At 33.8% G+C, this 19,117-nt stretch overlaps 1 protein-coding gene and 1 non-coding gene across 7 annotated transcripts in view; one reads left to right on the plus strand and one right to left on the minus strand.

Annotated features, from left to right (window-relative positions):
• Nucleotides 1-19,117, plus strand: part of DACH2 (dachshund family transcription factor 2) — a 501,910-nt gene that overhangs the window by 300,209 nt on the left and 182,584 nt on the right. For all 6 annotated transcript variants that reach the window (XM_045516973.2, XM_074358819.1, XM_074358816.1 and 3 more), the window contains one exon: nt 18,584-18,715. In XM_045516973.2, coding sequence (XP_045372929.1) covers nt 18,584-18,715 — 132 coding nt within the window. The remainder of the gene's footprint in view (nt 1-18,583; nt 18,716-19,117) is intronic.
• LOC123616967 (U6 spliceosomal RNA) lies at nt 6,674-6,776 on the minus strand. The gene has a single exon (XR_006725054.1). It is a non-coding gene; the product is annotated as a U6 spliceosomal RNA (small nuclear RNA).

A 19,117-nucleotide genomic window follows, 5' to 3' on the forward strand; every position in this document is an offset into this window, starting at 1 on the left:
TTAGCCTCTTTCTATAGAATGGTAAATTCATTAGACAAAGATTTACCAAGTACTGCTGACTGCAACACAATATTCTAAACCCAGCTGTGTACAAAATGGAATAAGACATAGTGCCCCACAGCAACCTTCACAACCTTCATTTTAGGTGGGAAAATGAGGTCTACTCATAGATATAGTCAAAATAAGGCAGAAAGTGACAAATAGGTTCGTATAAATATGTCTATGTAAAGTACCATGGAAACGTTCAAAGAAGAGAATTATTTCCAGTTGCAAGAATTAAAGAGAGCTTTCTGGAATTGATGGCATTTAAATTGTGCTTTAAAGGTTGTTTAGGCTGCAGTTGTCAAGGCGGGAACAAAAGCATTCCCGGCCAGAGAGACAGTCTACAGGGGCATGAAGATAAGCCAGTACTGAGTTTGTATGATAACATTATTCAATCTGGTTAGAGCATGGGGTATATGATGGAAAAAAAAAATAGATGCTTTACCTGTAGAGGTGGGTGGGGGAAGATTGTGGGAGAGTGTAAATACTGGATTAAGAGTTCTGAATTTTATTCTATATGCAGTGGTGGATGACTGAACATTTTTGTGCAGGTGAGGAATGTGAAAATGCTGCAGTTTGAGAAAATATCACTGATAAATAAGAGAGTATGAGATCGACTGGAGAGGGGAAAGAATTAGAAGCTGGGACATCACTTAGGAAGTTCTTTAAGTAGTCTAGCTGAGAAGGAGTGTAGACCTATTAAAAAGTGATTGTGCAATTCTTAGTTCATTTTATAGAATCAAGCTATCCCTTATAGATTAATAATGGATGAATTTGAAGTTTAAAATCTGCTTTAGGAAATTAATGCTGTGTTTGAAATGACTGGTAGCAGGAATTCAAACTAAAAGTAAAATGCAGTTTAACTGTAAAATCTGATTATTTCACGTGGAGCTTTCCAAACTTCCTATGCTCTCAACTCAGTTGCAACCAGCCAGAGGAAAGTTTTTATTTTTAATGTCAATCTTCCCAAGATACATGGCAATTGTTAAAAAATAGCACATATAACTAAACTAAGACTCTGTTCCTTAAAAAAAAAAGAAAGTAATAACTTGTTAAAAAGAAGTTTAATTTGACAGAGTTGAAGAGGCTTTATTACTAAGATCACTACCAGGAGGAATGGTGGTAGAGATAATCTTGAAATGATACCTTTAACTTGCGAAAGCCCATGATTTATGCCAATCAGTTTGTTTAGCTCACTACAGTCTTAATGGAAGTCTTCCAACAATATCAAGGATGTGGGAGGATAACAAAGGAAAAGGAACAAATTCATTGAAATGAAAGAGAATAAATAGAACATAGTTCGGTGAACTGGAATCTGGGATGATATTTCTGTTTGCATTTATTGGTTCTGCACGTACTCTCTTATTCACAGGGACAAAAGCCAAGGAAATTCACAAGCCAGAAAAGATGGAATTACTTGTCTCATCATTAAGATGGTGTAATGTTCCTGACATTTTACTGGGCCATTCCATCCTCATCTATCTCCCAGCTGTGTGTGTGTGTTTATCTCTAGCTATAGCAGTTTTGAGGTCAGACATATTATTACCAAAATCTTTGGAATTCTGATTGAAAAAAAGGTTAGGAAAGAGATAAATTTCTTTATGGCTTCTGTTTCATTTGATCCATTTGAGTTAGTGTGCCCCTTGAGCCACCTCAAGCTATTGGCTGAAGTAGAAAAAATGGTTTGTATCTCTTTCTGAATTTACTGTTAATAGGACTGTGACAAAATTCAGGAAAACAGAAAGAATGTGCTACATTATAAATCATTCATTAGCCCCTAGCTCCATGCAGAACCATTTTTATTGTGTGTGCATGCTTGTGTGTGTGTATGTGTGCATCTTTCCTCCATTAATGATCTGGCCGAATTATTTAATTTCAAATTATTTTTCTATCACACAAGCATTAACTTGTATATACCAGCTAATGATGCTTTTGAGCACGATGGATAGGAGTCAGAATTCTCTTTTGTAAACTATTTGTTCTATAGGGCCATAATGAAGTGCTGGATGCCTGTAGTTCAAACATGTCTTCTTAGTGTCTTAACTGAGGATAATATTCCCCACAGCAATTTTAGGAGAAAACCATGCCCGTTGGCTATGTTTTTACTGTTGGATAGCAATACCTCATAATTCCCGAAACCCTGCCCATCCTGTCTATGATACGGCTCTCAGACGAAAGGCAGCTCTATTTAAAGTAAAACTTCATATGCTGTAAAAGAATTCTTGGCCATGTCAACACCCTGACAGACAGGTTCTTCTGGTCTTAGAAATTTCGAGAGTGTAGTTTTGATATGGAAATAACAATACCAAAATCTTTTGTTGTATTTGATTACTAAAAATGTAACAGACTGGTGTGTTTCAAAAGTGACAAAGGCCTTGAGTTATCACTGTACATTTTATGACACAAAGTTACTTAACCTTAGAAAAATAATGTTGCCAGATACCTTGTGTCCATTGAAGATTCAAGAATAAGAGCCAGGTTCTCATGGTATCTATTTACTCTCCCTTGTAACTCATATAACAAATGTCCATGCTGTTGTTTGTTATTTCAGGGAGCTTCAAGTAATTAAACACTCTGACAGCTAACAGCTAATAGTTATCAATATTTATATTTCATATATGTAGCAACATATGCATATACTTGAATATTATTATTATCAGAGTGGGAATAATTTAGACTTTCTCCCTTCTCCATATTTTTCCAGAGGTTTAGAATTAATCTCTTAAAAGTTTTAGATTTAAAAGGGTTACCATTTGCATTTTTTATTGAAGTATAGTCAGTTTACAATGTTGTGTTAATTTCTGGTGGACAGTATGTTTCAGTGTATATATATATTCCTTTTCATATTCTTGTTAATTATGGCCTATTACAAGGTATTGAATATAGTTCCCTGTGCTATACAGTGGGACCATGCTATTTAACTCTATTATATATAGTAGTTAGTATCTGCAAATTTTGAACTCCCAATTTATTCCTCCACTCCCCCTTTCCCCTCTGGTAACCACAAGTTTGCTTTCTATGTCTGTGGGTCTGCTTCTGTTTCTCTTTTGTAAATAAGTTCATTCGTCTCATTTTTTTTTTTAGATTCCACATATAAGTGATATCATATGGTATTTTTCTTTCTCTTTCTGGCTTACTTCAATTAGACTGACAATCTCCAGTTCCATCTATGTTGTTGCAAATGGCATTATTCACGTTTATTTAAATATTAGGCACATGAGAAGCCCTCTGATGGCTATTCATTCATTCATACATTTATATCAATATATTTATATTCTATTCATACATTTTTATCAATCTATTCATACATTTATATCAATACACATATGGCTAACTTCATGTGCTTTTTAATTTGAGAATAAGACTAATTCTATTGCAATTATTTTCACATAGTTATGTTCAATACAACATATTGCTTTGCCTTCTAAAACAGATGCTTGGCATATATCGCTTCAGTAAGCATAAGCATAAGCATAAGCTGATGATAAAGGATGTCACCGTCAGACGGTGAAAAAGTAAAACAAACACAGAACTATTGGCAGTGTCAGTGCTTGAGTGAACCATCTCTCTGCCCACTTCTCATGTTTGTTGTTATATCTTGGCAGGAAGGTCAGGCAGAATGTGATTGTGGAGAGAATTCAAAATAGACCTACTACTAGAGAACCAGGCACGATTCCTAGTGTTGGGCATGTAAAGTAGCCCTTTTACTTCCTCCAGGCGGTGTCCCTTCACAACACCCACTTAGTTATTCTGCAGTCATTCACTGGGCACCACCGAGTACCCACTACTGTGTCAGCCACCAAGGAAATGTCAAAGTTAAGAATAATACATAGTTTCTTCCAGTAAGGAGCTGGCAGGCTAGGTAAGGGAGATATGATTAACTTACAAGGTTTGCAAATTATAACCACTATGTATACTATACAAATAGATAAAAAACAAATTTCTTCTGTATAGCACAGGGAACTATACTCAATATCTTGTAATAACCTATAATGAAAAAGAATGTGAAAATATGAATATATGTATGTATATGCATGACTGGGACATTATGCCATACACCAGAAATGGACACATTGTAACTGACTATACTTCAATAAAAATAAATAAAATTATAACATGACAAGTCAATTAATAGGTTATCTTGGAAGTAGTTATTCCATGTAGACTCATTCAAGGTTAACAGGGGATTGAACCTCATATTTTTAAAGACAGTATTTTTAGAGCAGTTTTAGGTTGACAATAAAGTTGAGAGGAAGGTTCAGAGATTCCTTATATACTCCCTACATCCACAAATGCATAGTCTCCCCCATTATCAATATCACTCAGTAGAATGGTAGATTTGTTACCAAAGATAAACCAAAATTGATGCATTGTTATAACCTGAAGTCCATAGTTTACCTTAGAGTTCACTCTTGGTGTTGTACATTCTGTGAATTTGGACAAATGTACAATGACATAGATCCAACATTATGATATCACACAGTATTTTCACTGCCCTAAAAAATGCCATGCTTTGCCTATTTGTCCACCCCTCTCCCTATCCCTGGTAACCACTGATTTCTTTAATTGTTTCAATATTTTTGCCTTTTCCAGAATGTCATACAGTTGAAATCACACAGTATGTAGCCTTCTCAGATTGGTTTCATTCTAGCAATCTGCATTTAATATTACTTCTTGTGTTTTCACAACTTGCTAACTCATTCATTTTTAGCATCAGAAAATATTCTGTTGCTTGGATGTACCACATTTTATTTACCCATTTACGTACTAAAGGACATCTTGGCTGCTTCCATGAACCTTATTTTAACAAGAATATTGATTCTAAGACAGGGTCAAGTGACTCAGATAAGCTATAGATAAATCCAATTTTAATATCCAGACCTTCTAATTCCTCATGCAGTATTTTTTCATTGAAGTAGTCAGTTTACAATGTTCTGTCAATTTCTGGTCCACAGCATAATAGTTCAGTCATACATATACATACATATATTTGTTTTCATATTCTTTCTCATTATAGGTTACTCCAAGATATTGAATGTAGTTCCCTGTGCTATATAGTAGAAACTTGTTTATCTATTTTATATATAGTAATTAGTATCTTCATGCAGTATTTTGACATCATCATTTGGGCCAGACAAGCACTCTCCTTGCAATTTTCTCAAGTAATTCTTGATGTTATGTATTACACCTTGATTATTTGACCAATCAACACTTCTAGATGTTTTGCTGGATTTTGGGGGGGTTACATTTAAGTTATATATAAATATTAGGATGTGAAATATCATAATGTTGAATAAACACAAAAAAGAAGCATTGTCGTACCTATCTGGGGCAATAAAGCATGGCACTGTTTGAGAACTACTATCTAGAAGAGTGGGGAATTTATTGCATAGTTGATTCTCTGGCACTTATAGCATATACAAGGGGGAAACCAGCTACTTACAAGCCATGAGTGGCAGGGATCTTCAGGAAGCTGATTATCTTTCTGGAAGGTGGTTTGTTATCGATGTTTGATGTTATTCTAGTATCAGTTTAATAGCTTTTAATAAACACAAAATACATTAGAATTTTCATTAACTGCTACACAGAAGTTAGCACTGCTGCTTGATTTTAGACCAAAATAGATTTTTACTTTGAGGCTAAGTTCCCATTTATTCTATTGCTAAAGGAACATAGGAAGTTTTCTTCCTGAATTTGACTTCCTAAACAAAAATATTTTATTTTATCTAATTTTGAAATGTGTTGCTGGTATTCCACATCAGAAAACGTGGCTTTCTAAAAAGCAACAAGATAGAAGTCTATAGCTGCAGCAAACAGAACAAACCATGTCGAGAAAATGAAATTCCACAAAAATTACCACTTTTTTATATGAATGTTCTCAGTGAGAAGTCTTAAAGTGTGTCCTCCTAAACATCTTATGATTTCCTGAAATGCATATATCAAAAGTACTTTTAGTAAATTGAATTTCCCCTTCAATCTGGAAGTTCTTTTAAAGCAAACTTGATTTTTGTTATAAATTTGGACTTGTAGGTTTGTTTCTCTTTCTCTCCTACTAATTCTGTTAGGGCTAATCCCTGTCATATCTGTTTGTTGATAATACCTGCTGCAGAGCGGGACCAAATCATCCAAATGTAGGTTTCGCTTCAATTGCTTACTGTTATTGTTGGTTTGCAAATCAAAATTGAATTGAGTTAATGGGTCAGTAGTTTTTCTCAGCTTTCTTCTAAGAATGTGACTTTTTTCTGAGGCTGTCTGTTTCTATAAATTAGTTATAGTTCAGGTGCTACATATTTTATTGTGTATATTCTGTTGGCACCATTTTTTCAGTCAAGCACATTTCAAAATATAAATTAATTTTGTATAACATGTTTGAACTGAAACTTAAGTAGTTTCTTTGAGCAACTATGGAAGAAAAATAGTCACAAATTTGGCAGTATGCCAGAGTTAACAATCTTTTTCTTCTTTTATATCTTTGTTATCAGTTTTTCATTTATAAGCGATCACTGATTTGACCAAATGTTTTCCTTTGTTGTGACAAGATATACATAGCATAAAATTTACAATTTTAACAGTTTTTTGGAATACATTTCAGCGGCATTAAGTACATTCACAGTGTTGTGTAACCACCACCCAAAATACGGAATGCTCCACAAATTTACATTTTATTCTTATGCAGGACTGATGGTAATTTTCTCTGTTTTGTTCTAATTTTAGCACATGAGCTACTGAAGCTAAGACACAGATATGTTTTTTAAAGTGTTAAGAATCTCTTTCAGACTCAGAATAGAAAAACTAAAATAAGTTGACTAGTGAAATAGTATTCAAAATCATTTTGGTATGTGAACTGTTAGCTTTTAATATTTCTCTGGCTTATTGAATTTGATAGGTATCTGAGAGACCCTATTTCATAGACTAGTAGATAGGTTTCTTATCTGTTGGGGTGATCTATTTGAAGCAATCTGGCACTTGAGGATGGAAGGACTATAAAAGGAAGTTGCTGCAACTGTTCTCAGGTTCCTGCATTCCTGGGCTAACTGGTTATGGGAACAGCTACTCTTGTCCTAAATGTCAGAAATGTGAGGTGTTTTGTCACCCTTAATCTATATCTAATGTACACTCTCTCCTAGATTTGTAATATGATTTGCTCAGTATGCCATTGCTGGCTTAAAAATGAGACCAATGGGAGGCCAAGGATGCAAGACATTAAAAATGATCTTGACATGTCTATTCTCTAACACTTTATAAAAATGCTCAAATAATGTACCTAGGGAGGTGTATAAACTACCAGAAGTTGTATATTTATTTTTAACAGTATTTATTGAGTTATAATCATTTTACAATGTTGTGTCAAATTACACTGTAGAGCACAATTTTTCAGTTGTGACAATCATTGTCACACTTTTTTCTCTGTGAGCTACCATAAGATCTTGTGTATATTTTCCTCTGCTATATAGTATAATTTTGTTTATCTATACTACAGTTTTGAAATCCCATCTATCCTTTCCCACCCTCCGCCCCCTTGGCAACCACAAGTGTGTATTCTATGTCTATGAGTCTGTTTCTATTTTGTATTTATGCTTTATTTGTTTGTTTTTGTTTTTTTTAGATTCCACATATGAGCGATCTCATATGGTATTTTTCTTTCTCTTTATGGCTTTCTTCACTTAGAATGGCATTCTCCAGGAGCATCCATGTCGCTGCAAATGACGTTATGCTGTCAGTTTTTAATGGCTGAATAGTATTCCATTGTATAAATATACCACCTCGTCTTTATCCAGTCATTCGCTGATGCACATTTAGGCTGTTTCCATGTCTTGGCTTTTGTAAATAGTGCTGCTATGAACACTGGGGTGCAGGTATCTTTCTGAAGTAGGCTTCCTTCTGGATATATGCCCAGGAGTGGGATTCCTGGATCATATGTTAAGTCTGTTCCTAGTCTTTTGAGGAATCTCCATACTGTTTTCCACAGTGGCTGCACCAAACTGCATTCCCACCAGCAGTGTTGGAGGGTTCCCTTTTCTCCACACCCTCTCCAGCATTTGTCATTTGTGGATTTTTGAATGATGGACATTCTGACTGGTGTGAGGTGATATACCTCATTGTAGTTTTGATTTGCATTTCTCTGATAATTAGTGATACTGAAATTTTTTCATGTGCCTATTGATCGTTTGTATGTCTTCCTTGGAGAATTGCTTGTTTAGGTCTTTTGCCCATTTTTGGATTGGGTTTTTTTTTTTTTTCTTATTAAGTCGTATGAGCTGCTTATATATTCTGGAGATCAAGCCTTTGTTGGTTTCATTTGCAAAGATTTTCTCCCATTCCGTAGGCTGTCTTTTTTGTTTTACTTATGATTTCCTTTGCTGTGCAGAAGCTTGTAAGTTTCATTAGGTCCCATTTCTTTATTCTTGCTTTTATTTCTATTGCTTGAGTAGACTGTTCTAGGAGAACATTTTTGAGATGTGTGTCAGATAATGTTTTGCCTACATTTTCTTCTAGGAGGTTTATTGTATCTTGTCTTATGTTTAAATCTTTGATCCATTTTGAGTTTATTTTTGTGTATGGTGTAAGGGAGTGTTCTAGCTTCATTGATTTACATGCTGCTGTCCAGTTTTCCCAACACTATTTGCTGAAGAGACTGTCTTCATTCAATTGTTTATTCTTGCATTCTTTGTCAAAGATTACTTGACCAAAAGTTTGTGGATTGATTTCTGGGCTCTCTCTTGTGTTCCATTGGTCTATATGTCTGTTTTTGTACCAATATCATGCTGTCTTGATGATTGTAGCTCTATAGTATTGTCTGAAGTCTGGGAGAGTTATTCCTCCAGCCTCTTTCTTTCTCTTCAGTAATGCTTTGGCAATTCTAGGTCTTTTGTGGTTCCATACAAATTTTATTATGATTTGTTCTAGTTCTGTGAAATATGTACTGGGTAATTTGATAAGGATTGCATTAAATCTGTAGATTGCCTTGTGCAGTGTGACCATTTTAACAATATTGATTCTTCCAATCCAAGAGCATGAGATATCTTTCCATTTTTTAAAGTCTTCTTTAATTTCCTTCATCAATGGTTTATAGTTTTCTGTATATAATTCTTTCACCATCCTTGGTTAGATTTATTCCTAGGTATTTTATTACTCTGAGTGCTATTTTAAAGGGGATTGTTTCTTTACTTTCTTTTTCTGTTGATTCATCATTAGTGTAAGGAAATGCAACTGATTTTGAATGTTAATCTTGTAACCTGCTACCTTGCTGAATTCTTTGATCCGCTCTAGTAGTTTTTGTGTGGATCTTTTAGGGTTTTCTATACATATAGTAACATGTCATCAGCATATACTGACACTTGGACCTCTTCTTTTCCAATTTGGATCCCTTTTATTTCTCTTTCTTGCCTGATTGCTGTGGCTAGGACTTCCAAGACTGTGTTGAATAGGAGTGGTGATAGTGGGCATGCTTGTCTTGTCCCAGATTTTAGTGGTAAGCTTTTGAGTTTTTCAGCGTTGAGTACAATGCTGGCTGTAGGTTTGTCATATATAGCTTTTATGATGTTGAGATGTGTTCCCTCTATACTCACTTGGTGAGAGTTTTTATCATACATGGGTGTTGAATTTTATCAAATGCTTTTTCTGCATCTATTGAGATGATCATGTGGTTTTTGCCCTTTCTCTTGTTGATGTGATATCTTACATTGATTGATTTGCATTACGTTGAAACACCCTTGTGTCCCTGGGATGAAACCCACTACATCATGATGTATAATCTTTTTTATGTGTTGTTGGATTCTATTTGCTAATATTTTTGTAACGATTTTTGCATCTATGTTCATCAATTATATTGGCCTATGATTCTCTATTTTGGTAGTGTTTTTGCCTGGTTTTGGTATCAGGGCAATGGTGGCTTCATAGAATGAGTTTGGGAGTATTCCCTCCTTTTCAATCTTCTGGAAGAGTTTGAGAAGGACTGGTATGAGTTCTTCTTTGTATGTTTGGTAGAATTACCCATTGAAGCCATCCGGTCCTGAACTTTTTTTTTTATAGGGAGGTATTTATTGCTAATTGAATTTCATTTCTAGTGATCAGTTTGTTCAAGTGGTCAGTTTCTTCTTGGTTCAGTCTTGGTGGACTGTATGTTTCCAGAAACTTGTCCATCTCCTCTAGGTTATCCAGATTGGTTCCATATAGTTTTTCATAATATTCTTGTATGATATTCTGTATTTCTATGTTGTTTGTTGTAATTTCTCCATTTTCCTTTCTTATTTTGCTAATTTGTGCTTTCTCTTTTTTGTTCTTTGAGTTTGGCCAGAGATTTGTCGATTTTATTTACTTTTTAAAAAAACCAGCTTTTGGTTTGATTGATTTTTCTATGGATTTTTTAATCTTTATTTTATTTATTTCCTCCATGATCTTTATTATTTCCTTCCTTCTGCTGCTTTTTTTGGTTTTTTGCTCTTCTTTTCGAATTGTTTTAGCTGGTGAGTTAGATTGTTTATTTGAGATTGTTCTTCTTTTTTGAGGAAGGCCTGTATCAATATAAACCTCCCTGTTAGCACTGTCTTTGCTGTGTCCCATAAATTTTGTGTGGTTGTGCTTTCATTTTCATTTGTCTCAAAGTATTTTTTAATTTCAAGTTTGATTTCATCATCGACCCATTTATTTTTTTTATAGCATGTTTTTTAATCTCCATGCTTTCCTTTTTTCTCCTTTGTTTCTCTGTAGTTGATTTCTAGTTTCATGGCATTGTGGTCAGTAAAGATGCTTGAGATAATTTCTATCTTCTTAAAATTGTTGAGGCTTCTTTTGTATCCAAGTACATGATCAATCCTAGAAAATGTTCCATGTGCACTTGAAAATAATGTATATCCTATATTTGGGGGTGTAATGCTCTGAAAATATCCATCAAATCTAGTTTTTCTATTGTATCATTTGATTTCTCTGTTGCCTTATTTATTTTCTGTCTGAAATATCTTTCTAGTGATGTTAATACAGTGTTAAAATCTCTGACAATGATTGTATTCCCATCAATTTCCCCCTTTATCCATGTTAGTAATTGTTTTATGAACTTAGGTGCTTCTATATTGGGTGCATATATATTAACAAGTGTAATATCCTCATCTTGTATCACTCTTTTATCATTATAAAATGCCCTTCTTTATCTTTCTTTATGGCCTTTGTTTTATAGTCTAGTTTGTCTGAAATCAGTACTGCTACACCTGCTTTTTTGGCTTTTCCATTTGCATGGAATATCCTTTTCCATCCTTTCATTCTCAATCTATATGTGTCCTTCTCCCTAAATTGGGTCTCTTGTATGCAGCATATTGAAGGTTCTTGCTTTATTATCCAGTCTGCCACTCTATGTCTTTTGACTGGAACATTTAGTCCATTAATAATGTACAGTAATTAATGATAGATGTGTGTTTATTGCCATTTTGAATTTATTTTTGCAGTTGATTTGGTATTTCCTCTTTTTTCCTTTCTTCTTCCTTTTGTGGTTTGGTAATTTTCCTTTGTATTATCATGGATTTTATTTAGTTTTTTGAGTAACTTGTAAGTTTTTGGCTTGTGATTACCCTTTTTTGTAAGTCTATTAATCCATTACTATAACTGTTTGTATTAAACAGATATTAATATAATATCAAACCCATCCTACCGAGAACAAAAAATTTAAAAAAGAAACAAAATACTCCATATTTTCTTAGTTCCCTCTCCCACTCTTAATGATTTAGATGTCTTCTTTTACAATTTCGTGTTTATTTTATTTGTAATTCATGAGTTATCACCTTTCCAGTTGTGAGTTTCTCATTTCTGTAGCATCCTGCTTCTTTTCTATTTAGAGTAGACCTTTCAATATTTCTTTTAGCATGGGTTTAGTGTTGCTAAACTCTTGTAGTTTTTGCTTGTCTGTGAAATTCTTTATGTCTCCTTCTATCCTAAAGGGTAGCCTTGCTGTATAGAGTATACTAGGCACATCTTTTTTTCATTCAGGACTTTGAATATATGTTGCCACTCCCTTCTGGCCTGTAGTGTTTGTGTAGAGAAATCAGCTGAAAGCCTTATGGAGGTCCCCTTGTAACTCACTCTTTGATGTTCTCTTGCTGCCTTTGTATGTACTGTTAATAGAATAGTTTCTATAGCTCAAGTTTTCATAAATAAGAAATGGTTTATCAGGGGGTACCAACAACATAATTAATATTTGTTGGTGATTATGTTTAAAATCCTGGAACATTTCCAGTTTAAAATGATTGTCTTGTAATAACCTTTTATGAAAAAGAATATGAAAATGAATTTATATATATATATATATATATATATATATATATATATATATATATATATATATATATATAAAATATGACTGGGACATTATGCTGTACACCAGAAATTGACACTTTGTAACTGACTATAATTCAGCAAAAAAAAATAAAAATGATTATCAGCAAAGACAAGTTACTGATGAGTACTCAATAAGATAGCAGTTAACTTTACGTAAACTGTGAAAATTCCAGATATCTATCTATCTGTCTATCTCTATCTATCTATCTATCTGTCTATCTGTCTATCTATCTATCTATCTTAAATTCAAATACAGAAAAAAATAGTGCCCTGGCTGTTGAAGTTAAGCTTGCATCCAAGGTTTAAAAATCATTTAGAGCAATGTTCTCAATCTGTGTTCCATGGAGTATTTATGTCTTTAGAGTCACTGGTAGGTATTCCATGAAAACGAGTTCCATTATTAAGAAAAAATTAGCAAATGTAGTGTGCTGTATGCCTGTTTTGGAAAATCATAATAAATATTAGCATATTATAAGCTTTGAAAATATCTGCAGTACAGAAGCCTGGAGCCAATGATCCTGGGTTTTAATCCCAACTTCAAGGTTCATTAGCCAAACTAGACACATTATCCATTTTCTGTGATTCAGTTTTTTATCTGGAAATAGAAATAGTGACAGTACTTCCCTCTTAAGGTTTTATGTAAAGAACTGACAAGAGTGTGAGGCATACGATAAGTGGTATATAAAGTTTGTTATTTTCAACTGAGTGTTGCCTCAATTGGTCATGGAACCCCCTTACCCTCCTTACTCTTTTTTAAAAACAATTGTTTTTTTTTTAACATTTTATAGAACAAGTAGTTAAATGGAATGCAATTTAGAAAATGTTGGTATTAAGACAAGTTCAATATGATGTTTCTTTCTTGCTTTTAATCTTTTAACTTTAGATATAATTGGAGCATTTGAAGAGATTATTAGACTTTCAAACTTGTAAATTCCTTTTCCGTATTTTCAGAAGGGTATATAGGAAAATAAACAGTTGCTTGGCAATATGGAATTTTGTTAGGCACTTCAGGCTAGAGGACAGCAGTTTGCTCAAAGTAGCAGCCAGCCTTCTCCTGGGTTCTTATTTTGGTTGCACTGTCTGCTATCCTGTGCTGCTTTTCCTTCCAGCACTTACTACTTGTCATTTTCCTGTCTCTGGCTCCATTCTGAATGGCAAATTTACTGCCTTGTTGTACATCCTCCAATCTTTTCTTTTTGTAGGATACATTTTAACAAAGATTGAGTGTATCCTCTCTTTATATCTGTCTGTAATTCAACAAAGTGTGCCAAATATCTATGCCAATATAGTGGATTTTTAGTGCCCACATCATTTGCTAGCTCTGCTGATGTTTAGCCAAAGATAGCTAGTGTGTATTGTTTTGAGAACTTCACATACCCGTATTTGGTCAGCCTTTCCTGTCACAACCAAAGTGCGGAGCTGAATGATTTTTAATTTTGTATCTCTCCCTGAATGGTGATTCCTAAGAATCACTATAATATTTGCTCTTCATTTGGGTGGCCTGTAACTACTTACATGTGGCTTCTCTGCACTTTCATTCTTCTATTCTTGTATCTTTATGGCTTTCCCCTTAGTTGCATTCTGAATCTTTTAGGATCCAAGTGTTTTTCTGAATAACAGAGTTCAGAGCATAAGCATCTCCTGAAAATGAACCTGAATACTACCTCTGAAAATATTTACATATTCCTAGTTGATTTATAAGGAATCTCGAAACTATTTCCACTAGTTTCAATGTGGTATATCGCATTAACATTTCATACCACCAGATGTTTCATTATTCATGTTTTAGTACATCGTACTTGACCCAAAGTAGCTTTGAATGCAAATAACAAATAAACCAACATGCAGTACTTGACTGGTACTGCAAAATAATGTGGCAGATCAAAACTACTTTTCCTTTTTGGAGAGATATTATTAATGCAACACTTTGTTAATTTAATTAAATGTTATTTTTAAAATATAAAACCGTATTGCAGTGAACTGACTCACCATTTCATTTAATTAATTGTAAACCTCAAGATTTGATTACTCATTGTTCTCCTTTAGTTAATTTACTTATTCACAGTTTTGGCAGAAAAGCTTTCATACTAAAATGAAGAGACGGGCACAGTCTAACCAATTAGGAAACTATAAAATTGCCTTATTTTTTGCTCAATTAGTGTTACAAAGCCAAATTCACTTTTTTTTCCCTTGTAAAGTTTTACTACATATCATGGAATTTTTTTTCCCACTGCACTTCTAGTTTGAGGACTATTGATCTCATAAAGTTGTAGGTCTAATGCTTGTTTACTAATGAGAAAGGAATGTAAGAATAATTTTGCTTTAGACCATGCACAGATAATACAAAACCAGAGGTATGAGAAAACTATATAGTACAAAGAAAATCGCATTGGAATTGTTGCTTCATAAAGTAATGTGAAGACCATTTACTGCCACTCCTTCATTTTGCATATTTAATAAACGGAAGCCCTGAGAAATTGTATGACACCATTTCTCACTTGTTCTGATCAGTGAACTTACAATGCATTTCTGCAGAGTCATTTTAGAGAGTTGTTTTTTAAATTAATTAATTAATGATTTTTTGAATTTGTTTTTTATTGAAGTGTAGTTGATTTACAATGTTAGTTTCAGATGCGGAAATTAAACTCAAGATTCAGAAGGTGGGATTTATTGGCCAAAGTACTTGGAGTACATGTCAGGAGACATGAATTCTCATCCTAGCCTTACTGTCTGTGTTGTATTATGCTCCTCACTTTTCCTCTCTAAGATTCAATTTTTCATTTATAAAATGGAGGGGTTGGTTTAGAGAGTCATTGAAGATCTTGTAACTTTTGCGAACTTTTTTCACCACTCTAAGTCTGAAGTTGGAGCTTGTATACTTATTAACAATAATAATAGTCAGTCACACACATGTGTGCATGTGCATGGACCTGAGATCATGATCTGTTGGGCACTTTCATATTGTTATGTTGAATTTTAGATTAGGAAGTGAATGTAAATGATCCTAAGAGCTATACATTATGTCTTGGTCAGTAATTATAGTGACTAAAGGTGAGCCCATCATCTAAGTAGGTGAACAAGAATAAAACGTGCTGAGGTTACAGAAGTACATGTGCAAATCTCAGAAAATGCAAAAAGTGAATATTTTCCCAGCAACGTGGAGTCTCTGCCTTTCCAAATCTATTACAGTTAGTTAAATATATGTAATTTGAACATAATGTAAAAGTACCATTTTCATATTCATTCACTGAAAATGACAACTCTCATGCTTCTAGATTTTTATGAAGATATTTACCAGTAATTATAGCATTTCCAGTTTTAAAGGCATATTTCACTCACTTACCATTTGCAACTTGTCTGAAATGAGCTGAAATTCTAGTTTCCAAGTAAAATTTATCTCAGCAGTTCCTAAATCAGCTTGCTGTTTTTATGTGCTATTCCAGGGCTGCATTTTGAGAACTTGGTGCCAGGAGGTAATTTGATGCTTTAAATCCGTCAGTGTTATACTGAACCACATCCTGAGGTTAAGAATTTAACTGAACAGTTGAATAAAAGGGTAAATTGCTAATGGAATATCAAATAAACCATAACATCTTTTCCACTGATTTCCATTTGTTTGATTAGAATTTTACCCAAAGACATTGACATTCAGATGCTGTACTGAAAACTCAACAAATAGGATTTAAGTTTTTCATAAGTTTAAAGTCACTGCAATATGGACCATGAGGCAATATAAAATATATGAGTTAGAGGCTATGTCTGTAAACTTAAAATTAAACAAGATATAAAGACAACTAACAATATGAGACTGTATGTGACAAGGGCATCATATCCCTTTAGAGATTTTCATTGACATGTTTGAACTACTTCAGTACCTAAATACATTCGATCTCATCAGGAAGCTTGGTTTTTGCTCTGTATCTTCCCCTAAATAACTTATCTATGAGATATCACTGTGAGACTGTTTTCTCATCTTCAAAATGAAGAGATTGAACTAGATGGCTTATAAATATCTTTGTAGTGCTATTATACTATGATTCTTCACTATCTTAATATTACCTTCTGGATTTGTTCACTGACTTTTTCTTCAGTAATATAATACAGATAGCATTTGCTTGAAAGAATGCATAGATATTGGAACTCACCAGGTTTCCTATGAATTAAAAATATGAGGGGACTCTTGCTCATCAATTCTTAGTGCCATTGTATGAGACATACATTTTAATTGGAATTTCTTGTCTATAAAATATTTTGTTGAATTTTGTTTTTCACAGAGTAACAATCCATATGTTTTTCACAAAAATCCACTATTTATACTACCAATAATGAAACAACTAGTAATTCAATAATTATTATAGTCAGGATTCAGTTCTGAATTGCTAGTCAGAGAAGCTGATGTAAAGATTGGAAACTTTTCCTGAGATGTTTTTAATTTGAGGCACTCAGCCTAGCAATCCTAAGCAGTATCCCTTTGTTTAAATCTTTGCCATCATGTTTTCTGCCCAGAGTTACCCTTTGATGCTGGACAGGCCAGTTTGGGGGACTGGAATTCAGTAATGTTAAATATGATGAGAAAGTCTCTAGATAGAAAATGCATACATGTATACCATTAATTCAGAGATTAAAACAATTTTGTTTCAGATCCTTTCTTTGCCATGATTCACAGACAAGCTAATATGGTGAAAAGTTTGCTTCATTTTGAGTTTTCTATGCATTGTAAAGAGTGCAGAGTGACAAAGTAGAACCTCAGTGATTACACCAAACATAGAGTTAGACGTTTTAGGCTGTACTTTCTTCTCCTTACACTTTTAATAAGGATTCACCCTACCGCTTAAAATGAGATTCTTCTAATAATAGCAGTTATAGTTTCTTTTTGTGACAACCAATATATGCTTTCTTTTTTTTAAACATTTTTTATTGATTTATAATCATTTTACAATGTTGTATCAAATTCCAGTGTAGAGCACAAATTTTCAGTTATACATGAACATATATTAATATATGCTTTCTTTTCCTTGATTTGCATTTGCAGGGTAGAATGAGTTTCATTGAATTAAATGCAAATATTAGCTACTATATATAAAGTAGATAAAAATAGATTTCTTCTGTATAGCACAGGGAACTATATTCAATATCTTGTAGTAACATATGATGAAAAAGATTCTGAAAACGAATATATGTATCTACATGTATGATCGAAACATTATGCTGTACACCAGAAATTGACACATGGTAACAGACTAGAAATCAATAAAATAAAATAGTAAAATGCTGTTTTAAATGTGACAGACTTGTTTTCCTTTTGGCCCATGGCACCTGTGTACTAGTAGATGGTTAGGGATTTTGATACTATCTAAAAATAATTTAGTTAAATTCAGTAGACATTTGGAGGGCATTGTTGGAGTCTGGATTGACATGCTTTTAATACCTGTTTCTAGATATATTTCTATAGTACTATCTGATATAGACTTCCTAAGAGGGAGAGATTCAAACTGAAGCACTCATGTTTTATCTTTGGGTTTTTTATTCCTACCTCTTTGTACTGTTATATAGAGTTTAAAAATTATCTTATATTAATACAAAAGAATATAATTATACTACAGGGGCTGGCACATTTTCAGAAGTAGCCTTCCATGTTTTCATTTATTTGATCCCTCACTATATAAGGAGAAGATCAGTAAAAGGATATAAAGGCCACCTTAATTGTTCTCTCCTCCTTCTTCTTTCTTCTAAGACAACTCTTACAGGCAAGATAGCCCATTCTTCAGCAGAAGTGCCAACAAGGATATTCACTAGAAAGTAGTTCCTCCTAGTGTTTCAGAGTGCTTCCTGTGACAATACTGTTTTAGATGGATTTTAGTGCATGGTGAATTCTGTCTAAAACAACTGTCTAGAGTTCTTAGCAGACATAAGAATCTATTAGCAAGAGTTTGGAATTTCTCAAACAATTTTCATATTACACTCTTAGTTTTCCCTGTGTTTTAAATTGGGAATCAGACCCATGTTGAATGCTTTTTCTAATCTTCAAGCCGTCCATTGGAAGATGAAATAATTAGAGGAGTTGAAAATTACTTTGTTGAAGGATATTATTCACAAATTAGACTTGGGTTTACTTTTGGCTTGTGCTGTGTAGCATAGGCTTGTTAAAGAAATGTATCGAGTTTTCAATTACATTAAGAAATAGTCTCTATTTTTAAAGAGATGGTTCTGGTTTTAGGTATAACAGCTGCAGCAATGGCTGAGGCGATGAAGCTGCAGAAGATGAAGCTTATGGCTATGAACACTCTTCAGGGAAATGGCAGCCAAAATGGGACTGAATCAGAGCCCGATGATCTTAATTCTAATACAGGTGAGTAGTCTCCAGGAATCCAAGGCAGGTAACTCTGATTTATTCAGGGATGGGAAGGAAGAGAACTAAGGAGAGAATGATATGTATACTTTGATTATAAGCAGTTACTACAAAAGGATGTTTAACTCTACCTCTAACCTGCACATTGAAATTAGAAAACTTTTACGGGTCAGAATCCCACTTTGGGAAACACTGAGTTGTCTCCATTGTTTTGTTACAGTGGGATTAAATTCTGATTTTTATAGGACTATCTATTCTGCTTGCTAAAAGCTGCCCCCTTCAGTTTCACCTCAGGCTTCTTCATCTTTCTCTAAATAATTTACCCTGAAATGCAGTTCTGAGAATCCACCTTTGCTTCAGCTGAAGTACCACCTCAGATAAGTGAGGGCATTAGAAGACTTC

The sequence above is a fragment of the Camelus bactrianus genome, chromosome X (assembly GCF_048773025.1).
Source record: "Camelus bactrianus isolate YW-2024 breed Bactrian camel chromosome X, ASM4877302v1, whole genome shotgun sequence".
NCBI classification, from domain to species: domain Eukaryota; kingdom Metazoa; phylum Chordata; class Mammalia; order Artiodactyla; family Camelidae; genus Camelus; species Camelus bactrianus.